General features: G+C 35.7%; 1 protein-coding gene across 2 annotated transcripts in view; it reads right to left on the minus strand.

Annotated features, from left to right (window-relative positions):
- Positions 1-284: 284 nt before the first annotated feature.
- LOC117415677 (poly(ADP-ribose) glycohydrolase) overlaps positions 285-26806 on the minus strand; it is a 64666-nt gene continuing 38144 nt past the window's right edge. For both annotated transcript variants that reach the window (XM_034026316.3, XM_034026315.3), the window contains exons 14-19: positions 25278-25425; positions 18488-18566; positions 17253-17361; positions 9487-9592; positions 3703-3831; positions 285-1484 (exon numbers count right to left, since the gene is read on the minus strand). In XM_034026316.3, the coding sequence (XP_033882207.3) occupies positions 1336-1484; positions 3703-3831; positions 9487-9592; positions 17253-17361; positions 18488-18566; positions 25278-25425 (720 nt within the window). In that variant the 3' untranslated portion in view covers positions 285-1335. The remainder of the gene's footprint in view (positions 1485-3702; positions 3832-9486; positions 9593-17252; positions 17362-18487; positions 18567-25277; positions 25426-26806) is intronic.

A 26806-nucleotide genomic window follows, 5' to 3' on the forward strand; every position in this document is an offset into this window, starting at 1 on the left:
AACACTTTCCAGTATTTGAGCAAATGACAGACTTTAATAATGCTAACAGAAACTAGAAGTGTGATGTACAGTATTTGCTGTACTGGAAGAGACAGTGTCTGGAGTGACTACAAGGTTTTTCTATATTCCAGGAAACAACTAGCCTATTAGGTCCAGTCTCTCTCGTTCTGTTAGATTTACAAGACATCTAATTTTGCATTCTTTTCTAAACAGCTGGCCCAGTGATGACCAACTTAAGCAAGTAACTATGTTAACAACATAATACAAAATCATTAGCTCTGAAATTATACTGGGACTATTTTTTTATTAAATTATGATACAGAGTAAAAACAAAAACAAATAAGAATGCAGTCACTATAATAAAACAAACACTAGTAAAGATTTCATCATGTATTAACTTTGCTAAAAGATTGACATTACACATAAGGCAACTCTTCAAACCAAGAACCCCTTTCCCCCAAATTTAAATTAAATATTACTTTACACAGTAAAATCTGTGTTTTTCAAAATGGAAATTGAACATGCAATATATCTAAAACAAGTTACAATACACCAGTTGCATAATATATAATTACGACTGTATATACCAAAGGTAGACTGAATTTCAACTTTGCATACTTTAACGCTCTAGCAAGCAGAACAGCAACAATTGCTACTACTGTATAGCCTCTATTTAGCCGAGACAGAACTGCATCTAACAGGTTTATATCCAATATTGAGAATGACCACCATTTTTATTGAGCCAGACTACAGTATGTAAAAGTATAGGCATGACTGTTACAGCAGTCATTATAAAACCAAGCCTCTATCTTTTTGGCTTGGGCTACAAACGCTCTCAGTCTGACCTTGCCCTTTAATAGGCAGCTTTGAAAAGGCATCTTAAACACCGCACTATGCTTTCCATGCAGACATAACTGTCTATATATTTTTAATACAAGTTCAATAATGCTGGGTGACAGTATACATGATACATATAGGATTTACCAGGTCTTATATCCCCATTCAAATGCCAGCTTTGTTTATTTCAGAAGACTACAGTATGAATATTCCATCACAGCATTCTGGCATTACAGGTACTGTCCTTAACATACAATTTATTTTGGACAGAAACATAAGATTTAGCCACGTGGGTACAACTTTCTTTCTATCATTTTTCTTTTCTTTTTATATATAGTTAAAAGAAAGGGATTTTGATCTTTAACTCACAGCAGAAATTGTTCATTATATCTGCAAAATCATAAAGAATCAAATGGAAATGGAAAATAAAAATAATTTATACCAAAATGATATCTCTCTATAAACTGGGTTAATAAAAAAAAAAAAAAAAAAACACACTTAATTATCCTTGGAGGCAGTTGGTTTAGCAGTGTCCTCTTCACTGTCTGTGTCGTAAATGAAGCTGTACAGGTTCTGATCAGGCCGAGGAGTGAGACAGTTTCTGCACACATTACTGTAGTATTGTTCTAGCAGTCTGTATATATCGCCTGTTAAAAGGAAAAGAAGAAATCAAGCTGGATTACAGATATAAGCCTCCACTTCGGCTTAACCCTTTAAAATGAAAACAGGTAATACATGTATAGTATGCAAATAAATAAATAAAAGGGGTTTACAGCATGTCAGGTTTCTGAAATACTCCCAGAGAGTAGATGAATCAGTAGGGTATTGTTTAAATCCATTTCCTTGTCAACTTAACACTAGAACGACCACGTTTACAGGCATAACTAGAACAACCATGACCGGTCAATTTGACCAGCATATTAAAAACAACTGAATATAACAAACGAATAGAAGTCATAGTTTTATTTAGGAATGTCATATAAAGCATCTACACAAACTAAACATAAATAAAACGTAGACATTTGAACAGAAATGTGTTTATAAACAGACATATTACATAACGCACAACCTCAAAAAACGGGAAAAAGTTAAATAAACATTTTTGAAAATAAATGTGTGTATATGCAGGTATATCACGTACATACAAAACTGTACAAATGAAAAGATTTAAATAAGTATTTACTTATTTATTTTTAAATAAATGGATATATGTTGCCTACATAAAGCGCATACACGCAACCAAAGCTATGCATTTATACACAGACATACTATAATCAAAATGACATAAATAAATAAACATTTGAACAGAATGGGCTTCATTTACAATCGTTGACAAAATCTAAGTGCTGGCACAAATCACACAGATCCTGCGCTTTTCAAAATATGCACTGCACTTTCCACAGACTGTCTTTGTGCATTTGCTACACTGGCATATATTAGTGCAATGAAAGCTTATAATTCCTCCAAAGGCGCTGACCAGGGATCACCTTGTAGTTGTCGGTGGGCTTCTGCTTCAGTGCAATATTGTATGTGGTCAAGCGTATGCATGTCAATCAAAATGAGTCAAGCACTCAATGCGCTCTCATCAATGTTGCGTTTTGCATGTGCCGTGGGCCCTGGAACTTCCCTCAAAATATTATGTTCACCCCTTCTACCTGTAGTTTCAACACCAGGATTTATAGTGTTCCAAACAGTGCCATCATTACCAGCCTCTTGAGTGCCAGGTGGTGTTGGCGCTACAGCTGGAGAAGCGGCTGCCTCAGGTGAAGTAATGGCTGGATCAGGTGCAGGGGCTAATGCAGGTGAAGTGGCTGGCATCCTTGCAGGGGCTGCCACTGGATTGTTTCTTCTCCCACTGGATCTCCTACGCCCTCGGTATCACTGCTGCTGGAAGATTAATCTTTGCAAGCCCAGTCTGCTTCAGAGCCAGATTTATCATTGTCCGTCTCTGCTGCATCAGAATCGCTGTTTGGTAAAATTTGCTTTAATTCCAAACACTGCTTTGCTGTCTTGCACTTTCTGTGATCCATTTTCAATATGTATTGGGGTAACAATGGATTTCTTAGAAAAACGAGTGACTTGTATAGTTACCAAAGTGCAGACAGACAGCCTGGTGCCATGAGCTGTCAAGGTTGATTTATGGGCTATCAGGCGGCTCATTGAAACAACAGAAATGTCAGAAGACCACTCACTTGAGGAATGCAGACCGATATCATCAAACTTCAATACATGGTGGCAAGACCCGACTGATAAATACAAATAATTGTTATAATATGTTTTATATGTAATCTGTCAATTTGACCGCTCCTGGTCAGAATAGGTATGACAGTATTTTATCTCCCTAATTTTTGCAGCTACGCGATTCTTTCTTTGTCAGGGTAATTAGTACATCTATTTAGAAAAGTCAGGAAAGCAAAGCTCCGTATTTTAAACGCACGCACAGCAATTTAAATTTAAATTCCAAAAACGGTCAAAATGACCTTCTTGGTCGTTCTAGTGTTAAAACAATTTTATTGCCAGTCATCATCTTACTTGTATAAGTTACCTGTAATTCCAAAATGTCAGATGCTCGTTCTGTGCTGTGGAAGTACTGATGTAAGAAGCACTTGGTGTACTTAAAATTGCGTTGTATTCAAATTAGCCATGGGCTACCTTAAAAGACTATTATGCACGGCTTACTACTGAATGTGAAGTATTAGTTTTAGAAAATGGTTTATTATTTTAATTTACTATTGTTTTTAGTTGTTGTTTAGTTCAGTTTACTACAGGTGGCTTAATGGGGACACATTCATAATAACCTAAGCATGATAAAGCTTTAGGAGTCTGGAATAAAAAAAAGGTTCTGGAAAAGCAGTTCTCTCTTACCAACAGTTACGTGTCTCTGAGTCAGGAACGTGTGCATCTCATGGACGTCCCCCATGAGCTCCCTGTCGCCGAAGGTGAAATACGCCACATCTCGTCCAGCCTCAGCAGCGGCCATCATCTGCAGCAGAGCTGGAAAATAAATTCTCCATCATCTATCTTTTTCTGATTTGTGGCCCATCTAAAAACATGGCATTGATGTCCAAAACATTACCTAGCGACCCTAATACAGTCCCTTGGTCAATTTCAGTTGCTTGTCTGAGGAATCATTCCAAGCAACATAAAACCCATGATAATACCCAACAATGACCTGCTGTCTTTCTCAGTGTATCAAAAAGCTACTGTTTTACGATGCCCCAAACCATTTAAAAGTAAACTGGTGGATACAAATCAGCTTCTGACCATTTTTGAGTACACATAATATCATGCAAACCTCCATATTTGAATACACCAACGATCTAGAATAATAGTAGTAAAACATTCAACATTCAGTCCTGTTCCGTGAAAACAAATTGTTCCTTTTTTTCCCCGAAACATACTTTAGCGATAATGCACTATTCTCTTGGAACCTAAAATATTGTGAGGGTCCACTGAATTCCCCGTACTCATATATTACCTGCCCTTTCTAAATTGCCTTGATTTTTTCTCAAAGATAAACTATTACACAAAGGTATGTTCTTTGACTAATGTATCTAAAAGGTCACAATTTAAATGCGACAGGTTTTAATTTAAAATGGGTATTTGCATTGTGAAAAACTGTCTCCTGCAAGCCTCCTCCCCCTCCCCTTCTGAGATCTTTAGGCAAAACAATACATTGAATTATGTTCACAATAAATTAATCTCAACTGTTTGAAATGTCAATACTTTGTTAATTTGCCTGTTTCTATTCACTATGCAAACTAATGAAAAATGAATTCTCTTGCCTCACATTTGCTTTTATTATTTTGTTCTTAGTTTCCTCAAAGACATTTTATTGTTTTTGGTTTCCATTTTTAGACCTTTTTTTTTTTTTTTACAAATCATTTATACATACACTAAACAAGCCTTAGCAGTTGGCATGCTCGTATTTCATATTTAGCTGCAGAGGATACAGCAGTCTAATTTGTATTTAAAAGGTAAATAATACAGCAGCTTGTTTTCCCCAGAGGATCTCAATCTTTGTCAGAAAGTAAAAATGAAGGTATGTCTGCAAGACTCTAAATATTTAAAGAGGCCTGAAATAGTCTGCTGATTAATGAAGGTGACGGTCTAATAAGGTTAACAAGTTTACTGAAAAATGATGCACACATGAACTTTAAAGCTTCCACCTGTTCTGTTTCTCATTCGTATGAGCAGTAAAACAACACAAATCAATATGGTATCTGATAGAGTATGTGTCTTTAAAGCATTACATGCTGTTCCTTAAACCCTTACTAAAATCAGAAACGTTAGGTTATTATCATAACCCTGGTTCCCTGAAATAGGAATAATAACCATTACAAAATAGGTGTTTCCCCTTTAAGACACCCGAACCTGAAAACTTTATACCAAAGACACTCGTCAGAGGAGGGCGACGTAGTGCTGATCCGCCCCCGCGAGCATAAACGCACTACTCACCCTGACAGTATCATTTTCCTTTGAGAACCGCGACCAAGGAAGCTGTGACCTCGAAGTTAATGGTTAATATTTCAGGCTACCAGAGTTAAGATAATAACCTAACGTTCCCTTTCAAGTAGGGAATATTAACCATTACAAAAGGGTCAGTATACCCAAGCTGTCGCAAGGACATGGAGCATACAGAACACAACTGCACAGGACAAGCCAAATCGCCTTGTGCCTGAATCAATTACCAGCATAGCTGGAATAAAACAGGTAAGGACCCATCTTACTGTACATGAGTATACCTAACCATCACAAGACATGGTATACAACCCTGAGTTACAAGCCAAGCAAAGCCGCTTGTGCTACAACAATATTCCCGTAACTGAGAACATTAGAAGGACTCGCCTCTAACTTTCTATCGTGAGGATGGACTGGGAAGCCCCCTCAATATTTTCGTGCCAAATCCAGGATTCTGCAGGTCCACGACATTCAGCCGATAGAACCTGGCAAATGTATGGGAAGAAGCTCAAACCGCTGCACTGCATATCTCCTGAATAGATGCACCCTGGAACAAAGCCCATGAAGTCGCCTGACCCTTGGTGGAATGGCCGGTGAGCTTCTCGGGCGGGGGCAGATTGGCCAGTTCATAAGCAGTCTGTATTGCACCTGTTATCCATTTGGATAGACGCTGTTTAGACAGAGCCTGTCCCTGAGACTTAGCTCCGAAACAGACAAAAAAATTTTCTGTCTGCCTCCAGCTTTTAGTTCTGTCCACATAATACGCTAATGCATGCACTGGGCAAAGCATATGGAGCTTGTTCTCCCTGTCAGATTGGAAACCAGGGGGATGGAAAGCCTCTAATTCCACCGACTGGTTAATATGGAAAGCCGAGATTGTTTTCGGCAGAAAAGCAGGATTAGTATAAAGTGTGACCTTCGTTCTGGCCTCTGAAAAAATTAGACAAGCTTTCGATATTGAAAATGCTTGCAATTCACTCACTCACAAGTAAGAAAGCTGTCTTGAAAGACAAAAATTTGAGCTCCGCTGAATGCATGGGCTCAAATGGAGGTTTTGTTCGTGCATTAGGCACCACATTTAACCTCCAGCGAGGAACTAAATCCTTCACCGGTGGCCTAAGCCGCTGGGTGCCTTTCAAAAATTGCCCCACCAGGAAGTGAGCTCCTGGGGAGACTGAATTGATTTTTATATGGCAAACTGAGATGGCTGCCAAACAGACCTTTAGAGTAGAGGGAGATTTCCCCACATCAAAATGGTCCTGTAAAAATTGCAGTATAACTGCCATACAGAAAATCTGGGTGGCTGCTCGTCATAAATTGAGCGCCTCTTGTCCTTTGTTTCAGGCTAAGGAACCTGTAACGCCACAGTAGCTCGCTGCATTAAGGGCATAAGCTCTGATGACAGTGGAAGCTGCATAACCAAGATGTCCAATTCAGCATCATCCAAAGGGAGCCCCATGTCCTGATCGTCAACCTCCTTGGAGGCGGCAATAGACAGTATGTCACTCTCTAGCCCACTAGCCACTGCCTGCAAGGGTGCAGTGGGAGTAGGTGCTGGAGGATCCGGTATTACTGATGGGACTGAGCAAAACTGCCTGCTGGTGTGACACAACCTCCCAGATCTTATCCATCTGTCCCGTTTGCCGAACATCTAGTGTACGCTTGGAGAATGGAGCACACAAATCACAGAAACGGGACGTCAGTCAAGGCACTATGCGCATGCTTGGGGCCTAGACATTTTTCGTGTCTGTCACTTGCAGGCAGTTTATCTTTGGAACCCAGGCATTTTAATAGTGCTGTGTTCACAACAGTGTATAAACCACACAGTGGAGTATTAACACTTTATGTGCTCAGAATCGACACTTATTACTGACACTGAGTGCACTTGATACCCACACTCAGTACCTACACAGGACTGGGGATCTACACTTGGTACTGACCCGGTTGCACTCAGTAGCGGCACTTGGTACCGACACCAAGCCTCGGTACCGACAATCGGTACGGACACGGGGAACTTGGCGCTGACACGGGTCCTTGGTACTGACACTCTGTACCAAGACTAGGAACCGACTCGATGCTCTCGGAACCGATCCTTGGTACCGAAACAGTAACCTCGAACTTGCAAGCGAGAACAGGGGTGATAAATTACTGCTAGTGGTAAGTTAGCAGGGATGCCCACCTGCAAGTCAGCCACTGGTCAGTAGAAACACGAGACTAGCAGTAGCCTGCACCTGAACAGTAACCTCTGTCCCTTAGGATCGGGGGTGACAAGTCGCAAGTTACTGTTATGAAGTGAGTAGCACCTGCACAAGCCACTGGCTAATTTCTTAGTCAGTACAAACACAAGACTAGAAATAGCCTGCTTGGGAACAAGCCTTTGTAATAGTGGAGCTTGGATAACTGCACTAAAACAGCAACGAGCAACGAGCTGCTAAGAAACAAACACAGTGTATATATATATATATATATATATATATATATATATATATATATCTATCTATCTATCTATCTATCTATCTATCTATCTATCTATAGACACACACACACGAAAGTAAACGCAAAGCGAAAACACACGGTAAATACTACTGTAAATTAATAATTAGACAATTATTAATAAATAATATATTTTCAAATATTCTAAAATATATAAATTTCAGCTGAACAAGCTAACGACTTGGTGCGCTAGATCCCGAGAGGGACAGCAGTAGAGCCGCAGGCTTCCCACTGCACACAAGGCCGCATTGAGACTTAATCAGCACTAGCTGAAAACACAAAACATACAGAAAATACACAGAATATATACAGAAAAACACATTAGAAATAATAAAATAATTATTATAGCGATTCTGTAATAATTCTGCAATTTCTTTTTTTAAGCAATTTCTAAAAAGAAGCACAAAATACATAGGAGGATTTACTTAACTCTCTGATGAAAATGACGATACCGTCAGGGTGAGTATTGAGTTTATGCTCACAGGGGCGGATCAGCACTACGTCACCCTCCTCTGAGTGTCTTTGTTATAAAGTTTTCAGGTTCGGGTGTCTTAAAGGGGAAACACCCATTTTGTAATGGTTAATATTCCCTACTTGAAAGGGAACTGAACAAACACCTATTACAGTTTTCCACAATAATGATATTTAAAATGTTTTTTTTTTTTTACTTGGTTTACAACATTCTTCCACTGTTTGTATTGCTGTCTGTACAGTCGACTATCATAGCATGTTAAATATCCATACAAATAGTATCAAAGCCTGCTTGCCACTATGTCTTACTGTGGGACGCTTTTCACAAACAGCCTGCAGTCTCTTTGCTGTTACACAACAGAACTCCTTTCAAAAGGATTTTGGTGTTGCAACATTGTAAGGGCTTTATATTTCAGTACTTAAGGGTAAAACAAATAAAACAGCCAGCCAGCCACATACTTCAAAATAAAGATCCCAAATCTGAAACATCATGCTTTCTTTTCAGGACGTGCAAGTCTTTTTCTAAGATTGCCAAGAGCTTGCCAATCGAATGTGACGCTGGCCAGTGACAGAAACTTACATTAAATTGATGTACTGAGCAGAGCAATCAATTTCACTTTTAATGGAAAACATAAATGTTTGTCATCCGATCAATAACTGTGGATGAGATGAACAGGCTTTAAGAAAATGAGTGTATTCAAGGGAAGACTAATGAAACTGACTCCTTACTGCTCTATTGAGGCTTGTGTTTTTCTTTACCTTCAGGAGGGAAAAGGCAGTATGCATATGAGAGGAAGCATTTACTGATTTATTCTGTCCGTGATTAAAATCTGGGCTTCAGGTTTTCTGAACATAAGTAACACAGCGGATAGTATATTTTCTTCCATAGCTTTGTCCTCTTCGACCAAAGCACTGTCAGGACCTCACTCAGTGACTAGTCTTCCTGCCTAACACTCAACCAGCTATCCATCTATGGGAGTTCATCTATAGTTTATCTACCTACCAGACCATTTATCCAGTGGTCTATCTTATCTATCCATCTGGCCATCTATTTTTCACTCTACAATATGTTGTTCTTAATCTAAAGTTGCATCTGATTTCACAGCCATGTAATCTACAGTAGTAAAAAGGCTTTAGGCTGTAGACACTTGATCTAATGAATTAGGCTGTTTGATGTAAGAAAGCAGTATTAGTGGGAGAAAAGGTAAATAATTAAAAATGTACCTTTTAACCGAGTGTCTCCTCCAAAGGCTCCGCAGCCCCAGTTTCCAGTAGCCACAGCAGACAGGTTTGTGCTTTCAACACCAGGGCGTGCAAATCCACAGAAAGCCTGAAATAAATTAATAAATAAATAAATAAATAATAATAATAAAGTATCTACAGTACAACCTCAGAGTTGCCAACCCCTTGGTAATGGAGGTTGTTCGTAAGAAATGTCAGTAACCCTGAAAATTAGTTTTCAATGGTTTTAATAAATGTGTACACCTGCTATCTACACCCTCAATCTGAAGAACAATACGAGGATACAGTACAGTAATGCAATACTCATATTGTTATGGTTCTAAAGTCTTTAAAACAGTGTTATGAATGGAAAAAGGCTAAATTGAAGCAGGCTGTGAAAATGAAATGGGCTTTTAAATCCTCCATGTCCTTACTTTCTCATTTAAAAGTGGAATGAAGAACGAGAAAACGAGAGCGCAACATTTGAATAAGTGACTAGTTTTTTGTATTGGTGTTAATACACTTACGAATAGTGATTGTAATAAGGTGTATCCATCTTAAATGTATATTATAGTTTTATTTTACTGTTAATTAGAAGGGGAGGGGGCAGTAAAAAAATCTCTGAAGGGGGGTGCAGCAAAAAAAGTTTGGGAACCACCAACTCAGAAGGAAGGAAAAAAAAAAAAAGACTACAAACTTGCTCTTCGGGGCATTCCTTTCACGGCAGTACTACAAGTTTATTTTATCATCTGAGTTGATTTTTCTTTTAAACAAACAATGTATTCTGTTAGTTTAAATCTGTACCATGGTGGTCTAAGTCTTAATTATGGCATATTCAGCTAACTAAATTAAACTAAACTAAAATAGCACTCAATTCAATAAATGACCTGTTAGTTTCAAGTTTATACAAAAAACAGCCAAAGATATTCAACACAGTATTCAACACTTGCATCGTCTAACTTCAGATTACATGCAAGTAAACATTTTCATTTATTGTCAAATTGTTAAATTAAAGTTGCCTGTAAAATGTTAGATGTCATTAATAAATGCTTGCGAAAAACAGCATTAATACCAAGTGTTAATTTTAGTTGTCTTTCACTACAATTGCATATTATAGCAAACAGGTGTGATTAATTGATTCATTAATTATCCAGATGGGGGGATTAATCGATGAAAAGAAAATGCCAAGATTAAAACCCCTAATATACACATTATCATATTTATTTCTTAATAAATTCCAGACCCATTGAAACAAGACTTCAGACAAAGCACACAGCAAAAGTTTCTATCCTGGTTTGTGATTTTTATATCATAATAGGTTTTCAAACACAGAATTCAACTTGAGTAAGCATATTGCCTGGGTGCGAGTGTTAATAATGGTTTGCTTGGCCTGATGTGATATTAATGTAATCTGAAAATCACTCTACATAATGCTCTCACTGAATGTACAGATAGATTACATTATAATAAATGCAACTAGTGTATGCTACCTTAATCAATATTACATTTAACTAAGATTTATTTGACCATTAAGAAGTTCATCACTACATGTCCAACAGTGCCAAAATCAAAGGCATAATTCTTTGATAAACACAACTGATCACAACTGTCTGACTTCCTTTGGGAGTTTATGAAATATTACTAGAAAGACTCGTTCCAGGGCACTACCACATGGTTTATAGTTCTGTCTGTGCCATTTTAGAAAGTGCAGATCTCAGATTGAAGGTGGCGGCTAATGGAAACTTTAACCGAACATGGCAAATAAATTGCGTCTAATTAAATTGTGATTAGTTTCATAGTATTATAACTTCATGGCTATAATTACATGTTTTGCAATAAAATTGCACGGTTTATAGTATATTTACCTGGTTTGGGTTGGAGTTGTGCAATTTCTGCATTATAAATTAATAGCAATCTGTGCTCCAATTGGCTAAAAAACAATGCAGAGTGTTGTATAAATCACTATTACCATACTGTAGTTGTTGGAGCAACTTCCTATAGCAAAAGTGAGGCTTCAGTGCAAGAAATTGGTAACTCACTAAAAATATCAATATGTGGAATCGTTACATTTTGCTGATATGATACATCTGTGAACTGGAGACTGTGGGGAGAATGAAAGATTTCTATTCACTGTCCCCTCATCCAAACACGGATTGTCACTGCATCTCTTTAAATGGCAGCTTTGATGGTGAACTATAGAATCTTCATAGCAGGATTGCATTATATTTCAGAGCACACTTTACACCATTGTCAGTCACTTTCCAAGCTGTCATTCCTGTCATGCTTTCTTGTCTCAGACTGGTCCACACTGTGATGCTTTTTTTTTTTTTATGTATTTATCTTTTTTTTTTACTGTGAACATTTATTAGAAAAGTAAATATTTATCTACTCATAGATGTAATTCCTTAAAATGAATGCAATGGATTTATATATATATATATATATATATATATATATATATATATATATATATATATATATATATATATATATATATATATATATTTAGCTCAAAGAGCCACTCCTTAGGAGAAGATATCTGACAGTTTGCAACTGGTATTAATGGATATTTATGGAGCCTAATTATTTGATGCTTGTCTAGATCTCTTCTGTAGCATTGTGCTTGAAACCTGGCTAGGCTTCATGGCTTCAACAGTGGTTGGATGGGAAAACAGCTACTTCGATATCTGTACAAAATACAAATACCACCTTTGCTACCGTATCAATGTTGGACATCTTCTGAATAGAGAGAGCTGCCTAGTCATTTTTTTTTATTTTTTTTTGTACTGTTCCTCTACAGCACGATGAACTGCTTTTGGTCAATAGGTGTAAAATCATTAAGTGAATTTATAAGACCAAATCTGTAACATACATAGCCAACACCATCTTACCAAGACCACATGATTAGAATTTAATTAAAAACAAAAACAACACACACAAAAAAAATGAATTTAAGAGATGGTGTGAATAATGCAGATCATCATTAGGGTTTTGTTGAAAACCTACTAAACCCTTGTATATTAAACAGTCTTGTTTAGAAAAAGAATATAATATGTAATAAAAATAATGTTAGTCATATGAAGCCTTGAATTCATAGCAGTTGGTGCTGTTGTGGATCCTATACCGAGGACTGAAGACTTTGTTGCAGCTGTCTGCTGATTCTATTGAGAAATGAAAGCTTTGTTGCCGAGTTTGATCCAAAGTGGGATTGAAGACTTTGTTGCTGAGAGGACAGCTTTTTCTACTGGACACTTCAACAGATTGAGTTTCCAAAACAGCGGACCAAAAGTCTAAGCTTCAAGGAACTGTTGATTATAATTCCAGTTGCATTTCATAATTATAACACATTCACATAGAACTGTTACTTATTTAGTGTGCTCACTTTGCGTGTGAATTAACTTTCAGTGAAACTTGATGAAATAACTATAAGTAATCCACCTCATATTGTTGCATGAAGAATTTCTTTAAAAGTAAACTTGCCATATACTTAATCTATATACCATTAATAAGCTTAATGCGATGCATTCTAAGATCGTCTGCATCATTTCAGTTAGGCTGGGTGCGTGCATATATATGTGTGTGTGTGTGAGAGCAAGGTACTAGCTATGTCACAGCCTGCTTGCTGTTGAAGTTGATGCCTTGTGTGTGAGGAGACAGGCGGTGTCATATTTCAATTGCCCTGCTAGCCAGCATGAGTGCAGTGAGAGTTTTTGACCTGTGTTTGGTGCTTTGAGACTAAGAGATTTACTTTTTGACTTTTCTGATTTCTGGTTAATATTTGTGTACTTAATAAAATACTACTACTGATTAAACATTCCTTGTGTCTAGCGTGTTCATAGTAAATCCTTGATCTTTGTAACACGTCAATTAAATATTATTATTAATAAGATAAGTAATCAACCCAGATAAATATTAAATTATCAATTATTGAATTGTTCCTACAAACCACTACAAAAAACTCCAATAAGACTAAGTAGTATTTTGGTTTATGACAACTATAGTAATCCAACTAAGAAATTACATTGCAAGCATCCAAGATAAACTTAATTATTGGCGTGATTCACCAATATACCTTGCTGTACAATCCTATAGGAATAATATATTGCAGTTTTTAACACATAATTTTCCAAAGATTAGCCTTCCTCATATATCAAGTTATTTTCATGTTACAGACACACTGTCAGATCTATACACTGGGAAACTCACATGTTTTCCAGTGACACTACTGGATGCTGAGCTGGCTACAGTATTAGGTGAGGTACTGTAGTTCCATACTGCAAGAAGCAGGTTCTTTTTGGGAGTTCTATACTTCTAGCAGGATGTGCGTGTTATTATTTATTTTTTATTTATTTTTTTATTTCTTAGCAGACGCCCTTATCCAGGGCGACTTACAATTGTTACAAGATATCACATTATTTTACATACAATTACCCATTTATACAGTTGGGTTTTTACTGGAGCAATCTAGGTAAAGTACCTTGCTCAAGGGTACAGCAGCAGTGTCCTCCACCTGGGATTGAACCCACAACCCTCCGGTCAAGAGACCAGAGCCCTAACCACTACTCCACACTGCTGCCCTATACTCTATAGGGTATAATGCTTTTTAATAAATTTTAAGCTTGGGACGAAGAGGGGTCCATACCAGACAGGAGAATTCCCATCCATTAATATTAAGTGTGGTTTACACTTATTAACATGGCAAAGAAACATTCAATTCAAATTCCTATTTACTGTACACCTGCTTCTTACATCTCTGCATGTCAACACTCAAGAATAGGCACTAGAAACTATTTCTAGCTCAGTAACAATTACCTTTTTTATAATGGTTTTGTAGTTCAAATGGTTTCACCAGCAATTTGCTTCTTTCTTTGAGCAATGCAAACATGTTTCTCAAATTCAAATTAGATTAGACACCACTTATTAGATTATGTTAAGCAACATAATCTAACAGTATGACATGAAGGCAATTAAAATGAGCATAATTTTAATTCAAATGCCAATTACAGTTTTCACTGTTGCATAAAATTATTTGAAGCACCGAGGGTATGTATCTCTGCTACAGAGGTTCAAAGCACAACATGACAATTAGTGGAAAATTACTATACATTATTTTATAAGCATAAAATGAAGAAAGAAGATAATATGGATGTATCAAACTGAAGCAGCCAATCCCCTGTATTGTTACTACACGACTAACTCTAAAAGAAATTCTGTGTGGTGTACTTCCCATCTGCATTTATAATAATTTTAATGCTTATAAACAGACATGATCCATTTTTCAAAATGTATTTTTCATCCTTAATAGTACCCATTTTAGAAGAAATTTAATTATTAAAAGGAACAAATATAAATTAAAATATTAAACCTTCTCAACATCAAATTGTCTAGAATTGGACAGCAGCGACTTCCACAAGATGTATCCGGCAGTAGAAATGTCCAAGGCCATATATTGTTCATATGCATGCTGCTTTTTATTTTGTAATCTGGACTATAAACTAATATCCTTTTCCATGTATTGTTGTAAAGCTGATGTGCAATTAATAACCAAAATGAAGCACCTTTTTTTCAATGAGTCATCTGATGCATTTGGAAGTTAAGCTCATTCTTAATCTGGGCTTCAAAACAAACTTGGCATCACTTTCCTGACGCAGTTTAAATCAATTTAAAAGATACAGCTGCAATGCATTAGCTTTATATATCCAGCGCATACTTACCCTCTTGTAATTTACTGTACATATTATTTAAACTGAGGTTTACTTTAGTTAATGAAATGCAAAAAGCCTTGACTCAGCACTCTCCAATGCATTTTTCACTAAATGATCCAACAATTACTTCATAGTAATAATTTTGTTTTTATGAATACAGAGTTGCAAAGCTATTTATGAATCTATCCCAACACACACAATCTGTGTTATCACAATTTACTGTTTTTCTGTTGGTGGGCGGGTAATTTAGTTGAAGCATTAAAGCAGTTTTCATTTAAGATTTAGACCCCCCCCCCCCACGCACCCTCTCTACTTGCTTTTAATGCATTTATTTTTTACAAAAATGGGAATGGTCCCATTTTATTAACTGCTTTTAAATTCTGCTTCACTGCAGTCATTGAACACCCTTATTGTTTGATTAATTTGCTGGTTATAGAAGCTTAACAGTTCATGAACAATATAGGGGAAGATCAGAAGGGCATTTGGAGTTATTTATTGTAGAAGACAAAACAATATTTGGATCAAACAAGCATGTCAGTGACATTTAGCCCCCTCTACTGTAAATACAATAAACTACCTACAAATAAATTATGCTAATTAATACACAAGGTTTGTTTGTAAATGTGTTACAAACCTACAGTGGTATATATTTAACTTTTGTTACAACCCTTTAAAAAGTATCAGAGCAGTTAACTCAGCATGAAACTGTGCATGTATGTATATGTCAGCTTACCCTATAAATCACCTTTTACTACTTCTTCTATTGCTAGCATCAGCACCTGTGAGAATCTGCCTGAGCAACATGAGTGCTGTCTGAACAGCAAGGTTAATGGATTAAATAAATTGATCTATTTAAAGAATAAGGCAGCTTGATCTCAGGGTAAAATAATTAATGTACCCAGGTAACAATGGCAAACATAAATTAATATTCACATAAAATAAAAATTAATTTCACTTGGATACAATTCAGAAAGTAAGTATATTTCATTTTTCAAAGAAATGTTGCCATTTAGATGCATCCTATAGTTCTTACTTAACAGAAGTTAGGATTACTATAGATTTACTTATCTGTCTAACTAAATATATCCATCCAAATAAATACTTCATATAGCTATCCATTGACATTCAATTAATATAAAACTAATACTTTTTTATATATATAAATAAATTGTGAACCTGACGAAGACATGTTGTCGAAATGCGTTGTTTGCTGTGTTCTTTTCAGTTTGATTTTAATGGGATAATATGGATGTATCAAAACTTATACGTGGGCACTGTATTATAAATTTGATGCAAGTCAAACTCTGTACCCTTTTGTTTATTACAAGAATAAGCATAAAATAGAAAAAAGAAATCTGACATTAGTCCACAATACAAAGCTCCCTGTGCATTATTTGAGTGGAAACAGGCGAGTCTGGTCCATTGTGGAATGTTTTTGATTTGGGCCACTGTAGCTTGTCTACAGGTTTGATCTGTCATGGCCCGCTAGTGACCAAAGTTGTGCTTTTCGGTGGTGGATTTCTGCAAACTGCCATTCCAGGAACACTAGGGAGGCTATTGTATTCTGGCTATGCTGGTCATGCAGCCACTGATTCTAGGGGGATTAAATACTCGTCAGAGTCACAATGCAAACAAACATACTTGCAGCATTGTCCAACATGGACAAAGAATCAATCCATTAGACAGCTACTGCCCTGCCTGGATAGAAAACTGTACTGGTACAATTATTAAGAGTATGCTAAATTTGATAATTTTAATCTAAAAAAAAAAAAAAAAAAAAAAAAAAAAAATTATATATATATATATATATATATATATATATATATATATATATATATATATATATATATATATATATATATATATATATATATATATATAAATAAATAAAAACAGTACAGGATTATCTTAAAACAAATGGTTTAATTGTTTTCTCTTTAGACTTACCGTAGTTCTCACTTCTAGAAAGGTTAAATCTCATAGGTACTGTACGAAAGATCTGCTCAACCTTGAGCACAAGATTAAATGTGGTAGACAAATCATATTAAAAAAAAACACACTCACCTTATTGAGTTCCCTCCTAATTTTCTCTGGAATAAATTGTTCAAGGAAGCGTCTATATTTTATGGCATCTATAGCAACAATCTCGGTGCATATTCTCTGCCAATCATCCCTGAATAAGAATAAAAAATAAAATTAAAAAAAAATTAGATACATGTAACTTACTGTAAATGCTACAATGACGAGTCATATTTTATTTGATTTCAATTCAATCTAAATGACGATCTGGATTTAAGACCCTTAAACTGAAACCGTTACAGGAAACTAGTCCATAGGTTTGTTTATGCTTGCTGCTACTATACTAGTTAACATCAATTAACATAATCAATTCAACATATATACTATGCATTTACATTTCACAGTTGAAAACTGATGTAATGGGAGCTCAAAATGCATACCATAACATTGCAAGCAATTTGAGCTAGTGTTTAAAAACAACAATAAAAAGAAACTGAGAGACACTTATACAACCGTAGAGTTTCCCAAATAAGTTTAAACACAGTCCAACACACACACAATTTTGTTCTGAAGGAATGGAGTGATGGCTTAAATGACTGGAGGTAAAATAGTGATTTTATGCTTCAATGCTGAAAAGAATTCAAGGATGTAAATTAGTTTAATGGGAAATGTGACTGTCAAGTCAAGTTTATTATGTATCGCACCTTTCTGTGCGCTTGGAAATCCAGCAGTGCTTAAACACAGTTTTACAACAGGAGAAAGGGTCTAAAATGCAGGTTTCTCAGGTATTTCATGTCAAACTTCTAAGCTCTCTAAATATTTTTTCTTTTGTTTTTACTGTAATGTTTTGTTTAGAAAAGCAATAATGTTGTTTGGTTGTAAAATGATAAAAAAAAAAAAAATGGAATGTTGATACATAGCAATTTTATAGTACCGCATCAGGGGAAGTTCTATAGGCGAAGGTGAGCTATGTGTTGCATGGAGTATCTAAATTACGTTAAAACATTAATTTCAGGAGTAACTTGACTAATGCGCCTTAAAACTACAGTAACATACAAGTTAATCTTGTCAGCTGATGTCCCACTAAAAATGATTTAATGAATTTAGCTCCTTCAATAGATTAGACTCACTAAGCAAATTAGAATCTTACAGAAGGGCAAACCAATCTATACAACAAACTCATGTGGCAGATCTGTAATAAATACTGAATCTCTTCCTGTAATTAATGACGATTCCAGTCTGATTCAACATGCAATCAGTCTTCCAGGTCAGGAAAGTACCTTGCTGTATCATCACTGTGGTTTCCAGACCATCTATAGGATTCTGCATAGCCACTGTAATTGCTAAAGCGTTCCACACCTGAAAAAAAAACCCCAGATAAATAACATAATAAAGGACTAAATAAAGACTAATCCAAAAATTACTGCCTGACTCTCAAACAACAAATACAGACTTGGTGTGAAAGATACAGCACAATAAGAAATGTACATATCAAAATTAACATTCATCGAATAATTTCACGTTAAATTAGAACAAATAAATTGATGCAGCATTCCACAGCCTTAAGCAGCAGTAGAGATACATAGCATTCTGGAGCTACTGTGCATTTTCATATGCATACTGGCACAGCAGGTATCAGTTTGTCCAATTAACACCTGCTACTTGGTCCATTTAAGTTGTTTTTTCTGTGCTGGCAGAAATACATATATACAAAAAAAAATAACAGAACTTGTGTATTTGGTAGGAAATAAATATGCTTATTGTTAAGTTTCAATACATTTTTTTTAAAAGAAACACCTTAAACAAAGCAGTTAGAACACTGGTAAAATATCGATATAAAAGCATTGTTTTTCTTCATTCCTGTATGCACATATTGTTTTAAAACAGGTTAAAAGAACAGTGTATTAAAAAAAAAGACAATAAAATAAACAAAAAGTTAAGTTAGCATTTCTTGCTAACCTGAAAAAAAGAACCAGTCACAGGCATTTTTTAGTTTAGAATTAGTATTCACTAATCTTAACAGTCAGAGCCCTAACAGATTTGAACCGCACCAGCAGTACATGTAAAAATAAAAAAGGAAAAGAAAAAGGCTTTCAATTAAGACAAGAAGAAAATGCTCAAAACCTACTTAACTAGTAACCTAACTGTGATTTTAATAGGCAGGCTCTTTGTAATTATTAAAGGTGAAGTGATGCCAAAAGAGCAGCTGCCTCTCCACAGAGAAAGGTCAAGCTATTATCAACCCTGGAGATGCATCTGAAAAGGCAACAGCCAGTCCTGAGAAGAATCGAGATTCAGGGGACGAGAGCACAGTCCAACAATGTGGGACAAAATTAACTTCCCATTCATTAGACCTCATTAGTAACTGCATTACCCCCTCTGTGGTGCATGAATAAATAATTCAATTAATAGCAGGGCTGTGTTAGTTGACGTTTCACAGGGGTTCAGTTCCTCAAGCAAATTGATGTGTTTGCTTATTTTTGAGTGAGTGACAAAAACATATTTCACCTTGCTATTAAAAAAGTGCACATAAGGTATTTGCAAACAGTCTGAATCAGCAGTGAGCCATCCCAAGAGAACTGAGAGATAACTATTTAGGCTTCCTGACTAGCTGTCAATACTAAAGTACTGTTAATAAAACTGTATAGAGTCCCAGATTTAACAACAAAAAAAGAAATACTGTGCTTAATAGAATACCAATATCCAAACTGTCTTGTGGTTAAGCACGGATGACAGTTAAAATACATGGCAGCAGGTTTGATCTCTGCCTGGTGTTGACAAAGCCTAGACACAATTATGAATTGAGGGGTATGCTGGCTAGGTCAATCAGATAAGTTAAATCTGGATTTTTGTTTGGAACAGAATTCTATGGAGGAGGATCCTAGTAGTATACACCCTTTGAATATCAACTGACACTAATGCAAATTACCTATAATACTTGCAGGTACAATTCATTGCCTTTTACACAATACCGCAAATAAGTCATTATTGTAACCACTCAATATAACTTCCTCTATAGATTCCTGTACCCCATTAGAAGTTTTGGCAGGCGATTTGAATTTTTTTGTTATATAAAATTAAATGTGAACGAATATGTTTGCATGTTGACTGCCATAAAAAATAAAGCTTTTTGTTTTGACAGGCCATGCCGATAGCAGCTTCATGTTTATGTAGAGGTGTTATCAAGCTATCAAGAGTAAACCGCTTAGAATTCAAATTTATTGGCGAGCCTGAACTATGTCAGTGACAATGACAGAAAAAGGGAATGGGATAAATGGCAGGGGTCTCTGGGGTAGTCTTCAGAAGATTTTAGTGCAGAATAAAACTCTCCTCGCTGGAGAAAGGCATAACAAATACTAGAATCAGAAACAATTCCAGTCCATGTTAAACTTTGAAATGACTTGTGTTAGATGATGGTAAATACCACACGTATTGCATATGATTAGACAGTCACCAGTAAGAAAAACTTACCCTAAAATAATTAGTTCTTAACTACTCTAAAGTTTTTTACATTTATTATTGGAAATTACAGTAGTTGGCTTCCATCAGTAAGCGGTTCTCTGGCTGCTAGCCAACCTCTCAAATGTAGTTTGATAGGTTGTCCAGTCATTGATATTACCAGCAAATTCATTCTAGGACCTGTGGAAATCTCTAATAGGTTAAAACTCAGGAAAAACCACAATGCCATTGACCTCAGATACTTCTTTAGAGAAACACATTCACAAAACGAAACAAAACAAGACTGACATTGCCAGACCATCCTGATACATCTTGAAATGATGAATAAATCCCGTCCCTTCAGTTTTGCTATTGAGTAGTCTTGGGAATTCTACTCTAGGAGCAGACCGATACTAATAAAGCATCAACCCTCTGAACCTATGTATTAACTTATTTTTCTAACGGCACAAACAGCAAATGAATCCAACTTTGTAACCCTTTAACACATCTAGCATTCGCTATGCCCACCGAATAACACAAAACAAGCAGATACCATTATGGCCATGGTATTAATAAAGGGTTAAGTGCATGTTCTGAGTCTTAAAATCAAGAACAGTATGGATGACAGAGATGCAAGTACTAAAGAATAGTACTATTGTGATGCCTCTTCCCATTGCAGTTCCAGACTTAGCCAGTGATCAACCAGTATCTAGACTCAAAGATGTTAACTTGGTGCAGTGTGTACATCATTGGGATAAGTGCCTTTGACTACCAATGACTCCTGACATTTACGTCAAACTTCCTGGGTCAGGATCGCCATCAGTGAAATCTGCCTTCCCTTGATTCAATTTATATTTATGACTAAGGGCAAATCAAGAGAAATTAAATTAAGCCATTTTCCAAATGCCCAGGCTCTTGTGCAAATTTCAACAGCAGGGTGGTTAGATCCATTAGACCCCAAGTCAAGATGCATCACAAGGGAATGTAATTTACTATGCAGCAATGATACAATGGAGACTTGGCTAAAAATGGAGATGACAATTAATTTTCTGTTGTTTTAATAAAGATGATGAAATGGCTTTCTCCGTGCACCAGACCTGGTCTTCCTGCAGTTATTAATTCTGCAGAGCTGTAATAAAGTTAAGTGGATCTAAAAGAGGAAAAAAGCTAAGTGCTGAAGGTGACTACTGGCTGCACTAAGAGAGAGATACCCTGAGTATGTTAGAATACAAATGAGATAGCATGGTGTGTCCTACTACTGAACAGGATTTCAATCATGTCCCTTTATGTAACTGACAAAACACTATAGAATTACAATGGTGGGGTTTTTTTACACTTCAATAATGAATAACGAACATCACTTTAAAGCTACCCACTTACAATCTTCTGTAACAAAGATGTTCCTCATATAAACAGCAGCTATTGTTAACTGCGTGGTGGAACACAAACCAATATGCTAGAAAATGTATTTGCAGGTTGCATTGAGCAGTCATCAGAGGGAGGAATTATTTGCTAGTTCCTGAGATGCTTAAAGTTGCTGTCTTGCTTGCAGACTGGTAACAAGAAATACACAGGCAGTTTTCACCATTTTAAAAATGTTACAAGAAATGCATTATTTTACCTTTGCTGTATCCTGTGTTGTCCACATTGCAGCGATACATTCTGCAACATAACTCCAGTTGTTTTTATATTCCTTGTATTCACTTTTCATGATTATAATTCATTATATATATATATATATATATATATATATATATATATATATATATATATATATATATATATATATATATATAGACAGGTAGTCTGAGTGTATTCTACTACAAGCTATGGATGTTTTCCACAGAATGGAAACTTCAAATATGAAGGATCACTGCAGAGCTAATAAATCTCCCTTGCAAGCTGTTAAAATCCATTAGTCTAATGCAATGGCAGCTAGCTAATGTAATCTCTCAGTCCATTAGACTACGACGTAAACAAGCTATTTTCATTCCAAATGTCGTTTACATTATTTTTGTATAATTATGTGCACAGAAAGTGCTGTCACCAACAATGAATATGATAAGCATAGCTGTTCTCCCAAGTTTTGACTGATGCAATGACTCCTTAGGTAAAAATAATGACTATGTATTTAATATGTGAATCTTCTTCTAGAGGGTAACTAAATACACTGTTATATTATATATGCTGTATTATAGAAAAACACACCTCTCTCTGGATATAATAAAGAGAAAAAAAAAAATATATATATATATATATATATATAACAAAAAAAAAAGTCTAGAATGGATTTAGCCCTTAGTGCAATGTACATACAGTAGCATGTTTTTGTTTTGTATTTTCTGCTAACTGTTGCTGATCTATATTTGTTTTATATATATAAAAAAATAATAAAATAAATTAATTATATATTACTTATTTGTTTTTTTTGTACTCACTGTCTATGTCGTATTCTCAACAGTAGTCTGTTTACTGTTTATACAATGTTGAAAGTATTTGGCCAGTGATTATAACCAGGCCACAGTAATCAGACGGAACATTCAATAAATTACGTTAATCAGGTTAATGGGGCGAATTTCAGGAACCCATCTGAACAGGCAGCAAGGAGAGGACACATCCCCTAATGCAGAGTGATTGCAGCACGTATTTGCAAGGGTCTTGCTGAGCTTGTTTCTTGAGGTTTAAAATAGCATGTCTGCAATTGAAGGGCCTGCTGTGAGAACCACAGAACAAACAATCAATTCTCATGGCAGGTAAATTATTCTTACTTCTTCAAAAGAAAGCACTGGGAACCATGATCCATTATTACAGGAAAAAATCAGTTTTGCTTCTTTCACTTAAGGTTAAACTTAATTAGATGTTAAAATAAATAAAGAAAATTGTCTTCACACATGGACATTAACAATCAACCTTCTAATGGTTTGTTTGATTAGGATTTGAGCTTAGCACATAGTGCCACCAGGTGATCAAATGTAATGTAATAGGAAAAGTTTAATCTCATTTATGATTTTACAGACTTTAACTATGTTTTGTCATATGCACTTAATTAAATTGAGCAAAATAATCTGTTATACAATCACATTAGAAATGCGTGCAGCAAAGGAGAAGCCATATTAATGGGGGATTTCAACTTCCCCCATATAAAATGGGGAAAAACCAGTGGGGAGCACCACAGACGAAATTGAAATGGTGGAAATGACAAATGACTGCTTCCTAACGCAATCTGTCAAGGCAACGACTAGAGGGGAGGCATGCCTTGATTTTGTCTTTTCAAATAACTTAGACAAAATAACTAAAACAGAGGTCAGAGAACCATTGGCAAACTCAGACAACAACATGGTCTCATTTTAAGTGCTTTTAAAAAAAAAAAATAGGCCAACAAGATGCTCGGATATATAGTGAAAAGTGTTGAATTTAAATCAGGGGAAGTAATGTTAAAACTTTATAATGCATTAGTAAGACCTAATCTAGAATATTGTGTTCAGTTCTGGTCACCTCGCTACAAAAAGGATATTGCTGCTCTAGAAAGAGTGCAAAGAAGAGCAACAAGAATTACTCTGGGTTTAAAAGGCATGTCATATACAGACAGGCTTAAAGAATTGAATCTATTCAGTCTTGAACCAAGAAGACTATGCGGCGATCTGATTCAAGCATTCAAAATTCTAAAAGGTATTGACAATGTCGACCCAAAGGACTTTTTCGACGTGAAAAGAAACAAGGACCAGGGGTCACAAATGGAGATTAGATAAAGGGGCATTCTCAACAGAAAAATGGTCTCCCCGATAATGTTGTTGAAGCTGACACCCTGGGATCCTCCAAGAAGCTGCTTGATGAGATTCTGGGATCAATAAACTACTAACAACTAAAACGAGCAAGATGGGACGATTGGCCTCCTCTCGTTTGTAAACTTTCTTATGTTCTTAAATTGGACCAAATATTAATTAAGGGTGCTTGACAATTTTATTTGTATTTGTTGTGGTAAACAAGATCAGTTTAATTTCTAATGAAAAAAAAATAGATTTTTAATTGTTTATTTTTTATTTTCATGTGGTTCATTTGCTTGATTAATATTGCTATTAAATGTTCCCATTTTCTAAACATATATTTATTGAGATCTGCAGACTATGCTTATTTTACTAATATCCCTTAAATGAAACCCTGCCCCAGGAGAAGAAAGTTGAGGAAATCCTCCCAGCTAAGAAATTCCCTTCACAGAACAGTTCCGTACTGTATGTTATATATTTACAGGTAAAGGGGTCGGAATACAGCTTTTTAGGAGGTTTCCTGATTGAGAAAGTCATATAAACAATTTCATAGTTGTAATTTGATTACCCGAACAATTTGATATCCGAACACCCCGATCCCAATAAGTTTGCATAACAGAGGTTTTACTGTAAAGGCAAACCAGTGGATAAACTTAATTTTATGACCCACATAAGAACTAATAACTAAAGTAACTGCAGCATATTTATCTATAAATCAATATATGTAATGCCTCATTCTTAGTGACATTATCTGCTGCAGTTTTACAGTTGTCTACCAGTGATTGAAACATATGTTCTGTGTCTCTCGTGGGATTGTAACAAGAGACAGGGAATTCCTGTACCATAAAGCGAAACAGTGAAAGCTGACCTGTGATAATAAGGCTTTCGTTCTGTTCCAGTGCTTCAGTGAAAAGCCGGGAGACAATGAGTTCTGGGTTAATGAGGAATCGGATCTCTTCTTGTACCAGGCCCAACCCTGTGACGCCACCGCCAACAAATCGGTTTGCAAAGTCCACCTGAAACCAAGATAAAGTGGAACGTATTTTAGAGAAAAGAGCAGAAAAAAGGATACACAAAGAATTGGTTAAATTACCGTTATAGGAATGAGGTACACACGGTTGCAAAAGATGTAACGCTACAGTATGTTCAACACAGAAGGATCTTGGAAGTTTTGATCAAAAACAGAGAGAGTAACATACAGTTATTTCTAAAGTATTCAACAATATGCATGCTATTCATTTCTATTTGGCTTAAAGGTATTTTATTTACTAGTAGCTTTAAATTGAAACCATTTCTGCAATGTTCTGAGATTTGCATTCAGCTAACCATCTGTAACATGTCATCTAAAAAGCAGAAAACAAAGTTTGTGCATTTATTGTGAACCACAGAGCAGTTACCAATAAAAAAGCAATGCTACCTATTTATTTCAAGGACGACTGGAGAAGAGTTAAGGTTGGCATGCTAATTTCACAGTACATTTATTTTAAACCACTAAAACCCAAACAATTGTGAAAATCATGCACAATAAAACACTAATTAGGGAAATTTGTAGAAGCAAATTACCCTTAACTTTATATAATTTTCTTCTCTTTTGTTTCACTCAGAACAATTCCAATAAGAACATTTAATGTATAAACATAAAACTTAAATTACTGCACCTAGAATGAATAAAAAAATAGAAGAAAATGCTTTGAAATTCTACCTCATTATGTCAGTTAATTTCATTCATTGTAAAATGAAACAGACCACATAAGACATGTGCTAATTATAAAAATAAACATTGTGAGTAACATTATGATCTAAACACTCTCAAGCTTAAGCAGTGACTAATTAATCAAATGTTAGCAAGGTACTACTCTGCTTTATATTATTATCACCAAGTCAAGACGAGGACCAAAAGATCTTAAGCAAAATATCCCTGAACAATCAAGGATAGTTTATGATAAACTGATCCATTTAATTCAATTGATTTCTTTGTTGAAAACATAGCTGGCATAATAAACATTAATGACTAAACTATTATTGTTTTGATTTTTTTTTTCCTTTCTCTTACATCAATGCTGTTAAATGCAGTAAATCAATAGCAGGGGAACATGATAATGCAGGCTTATCTGTAGTGCCCAATATATCACAGGGAGAAGAGCATTACTTAAACAGGTGGTAGATCAACAGACAAATGTTCCCACTAGTGCCTTCCTCAGGGTGCCAGAGAACAAATATCAGCTGAACTACCTTAATACAGAATGCTACTTAATAAGGGAGTTAATCTTGAATTATTATTATTATTATTATAGGAGTCTTTGTAAAGGTAATTAAGAAAGTATTGCCTTAATTTGTCATTATAGTATACAAGAAAGATTACTAGCAGTGACGTTGTGCAACAATCAAAAGAGTTGC

The sequence above is a fragment of the Acipenser ruthenus genome, chromosome 7 (assembly GCF_902713425.1).
Source record: "Acipenser ruthenus chromosome 7, fAciRut3.2 maternal haplotype, whole genome shotgun sequence".
Taxonomy (NCBI): domain Eukaryota; kingdom Metazoa; phylum Chordata; class Actinopteri; order Acipenseriformes; family Acipenseridae; genus Acipenser; species Acipenser ruthenus.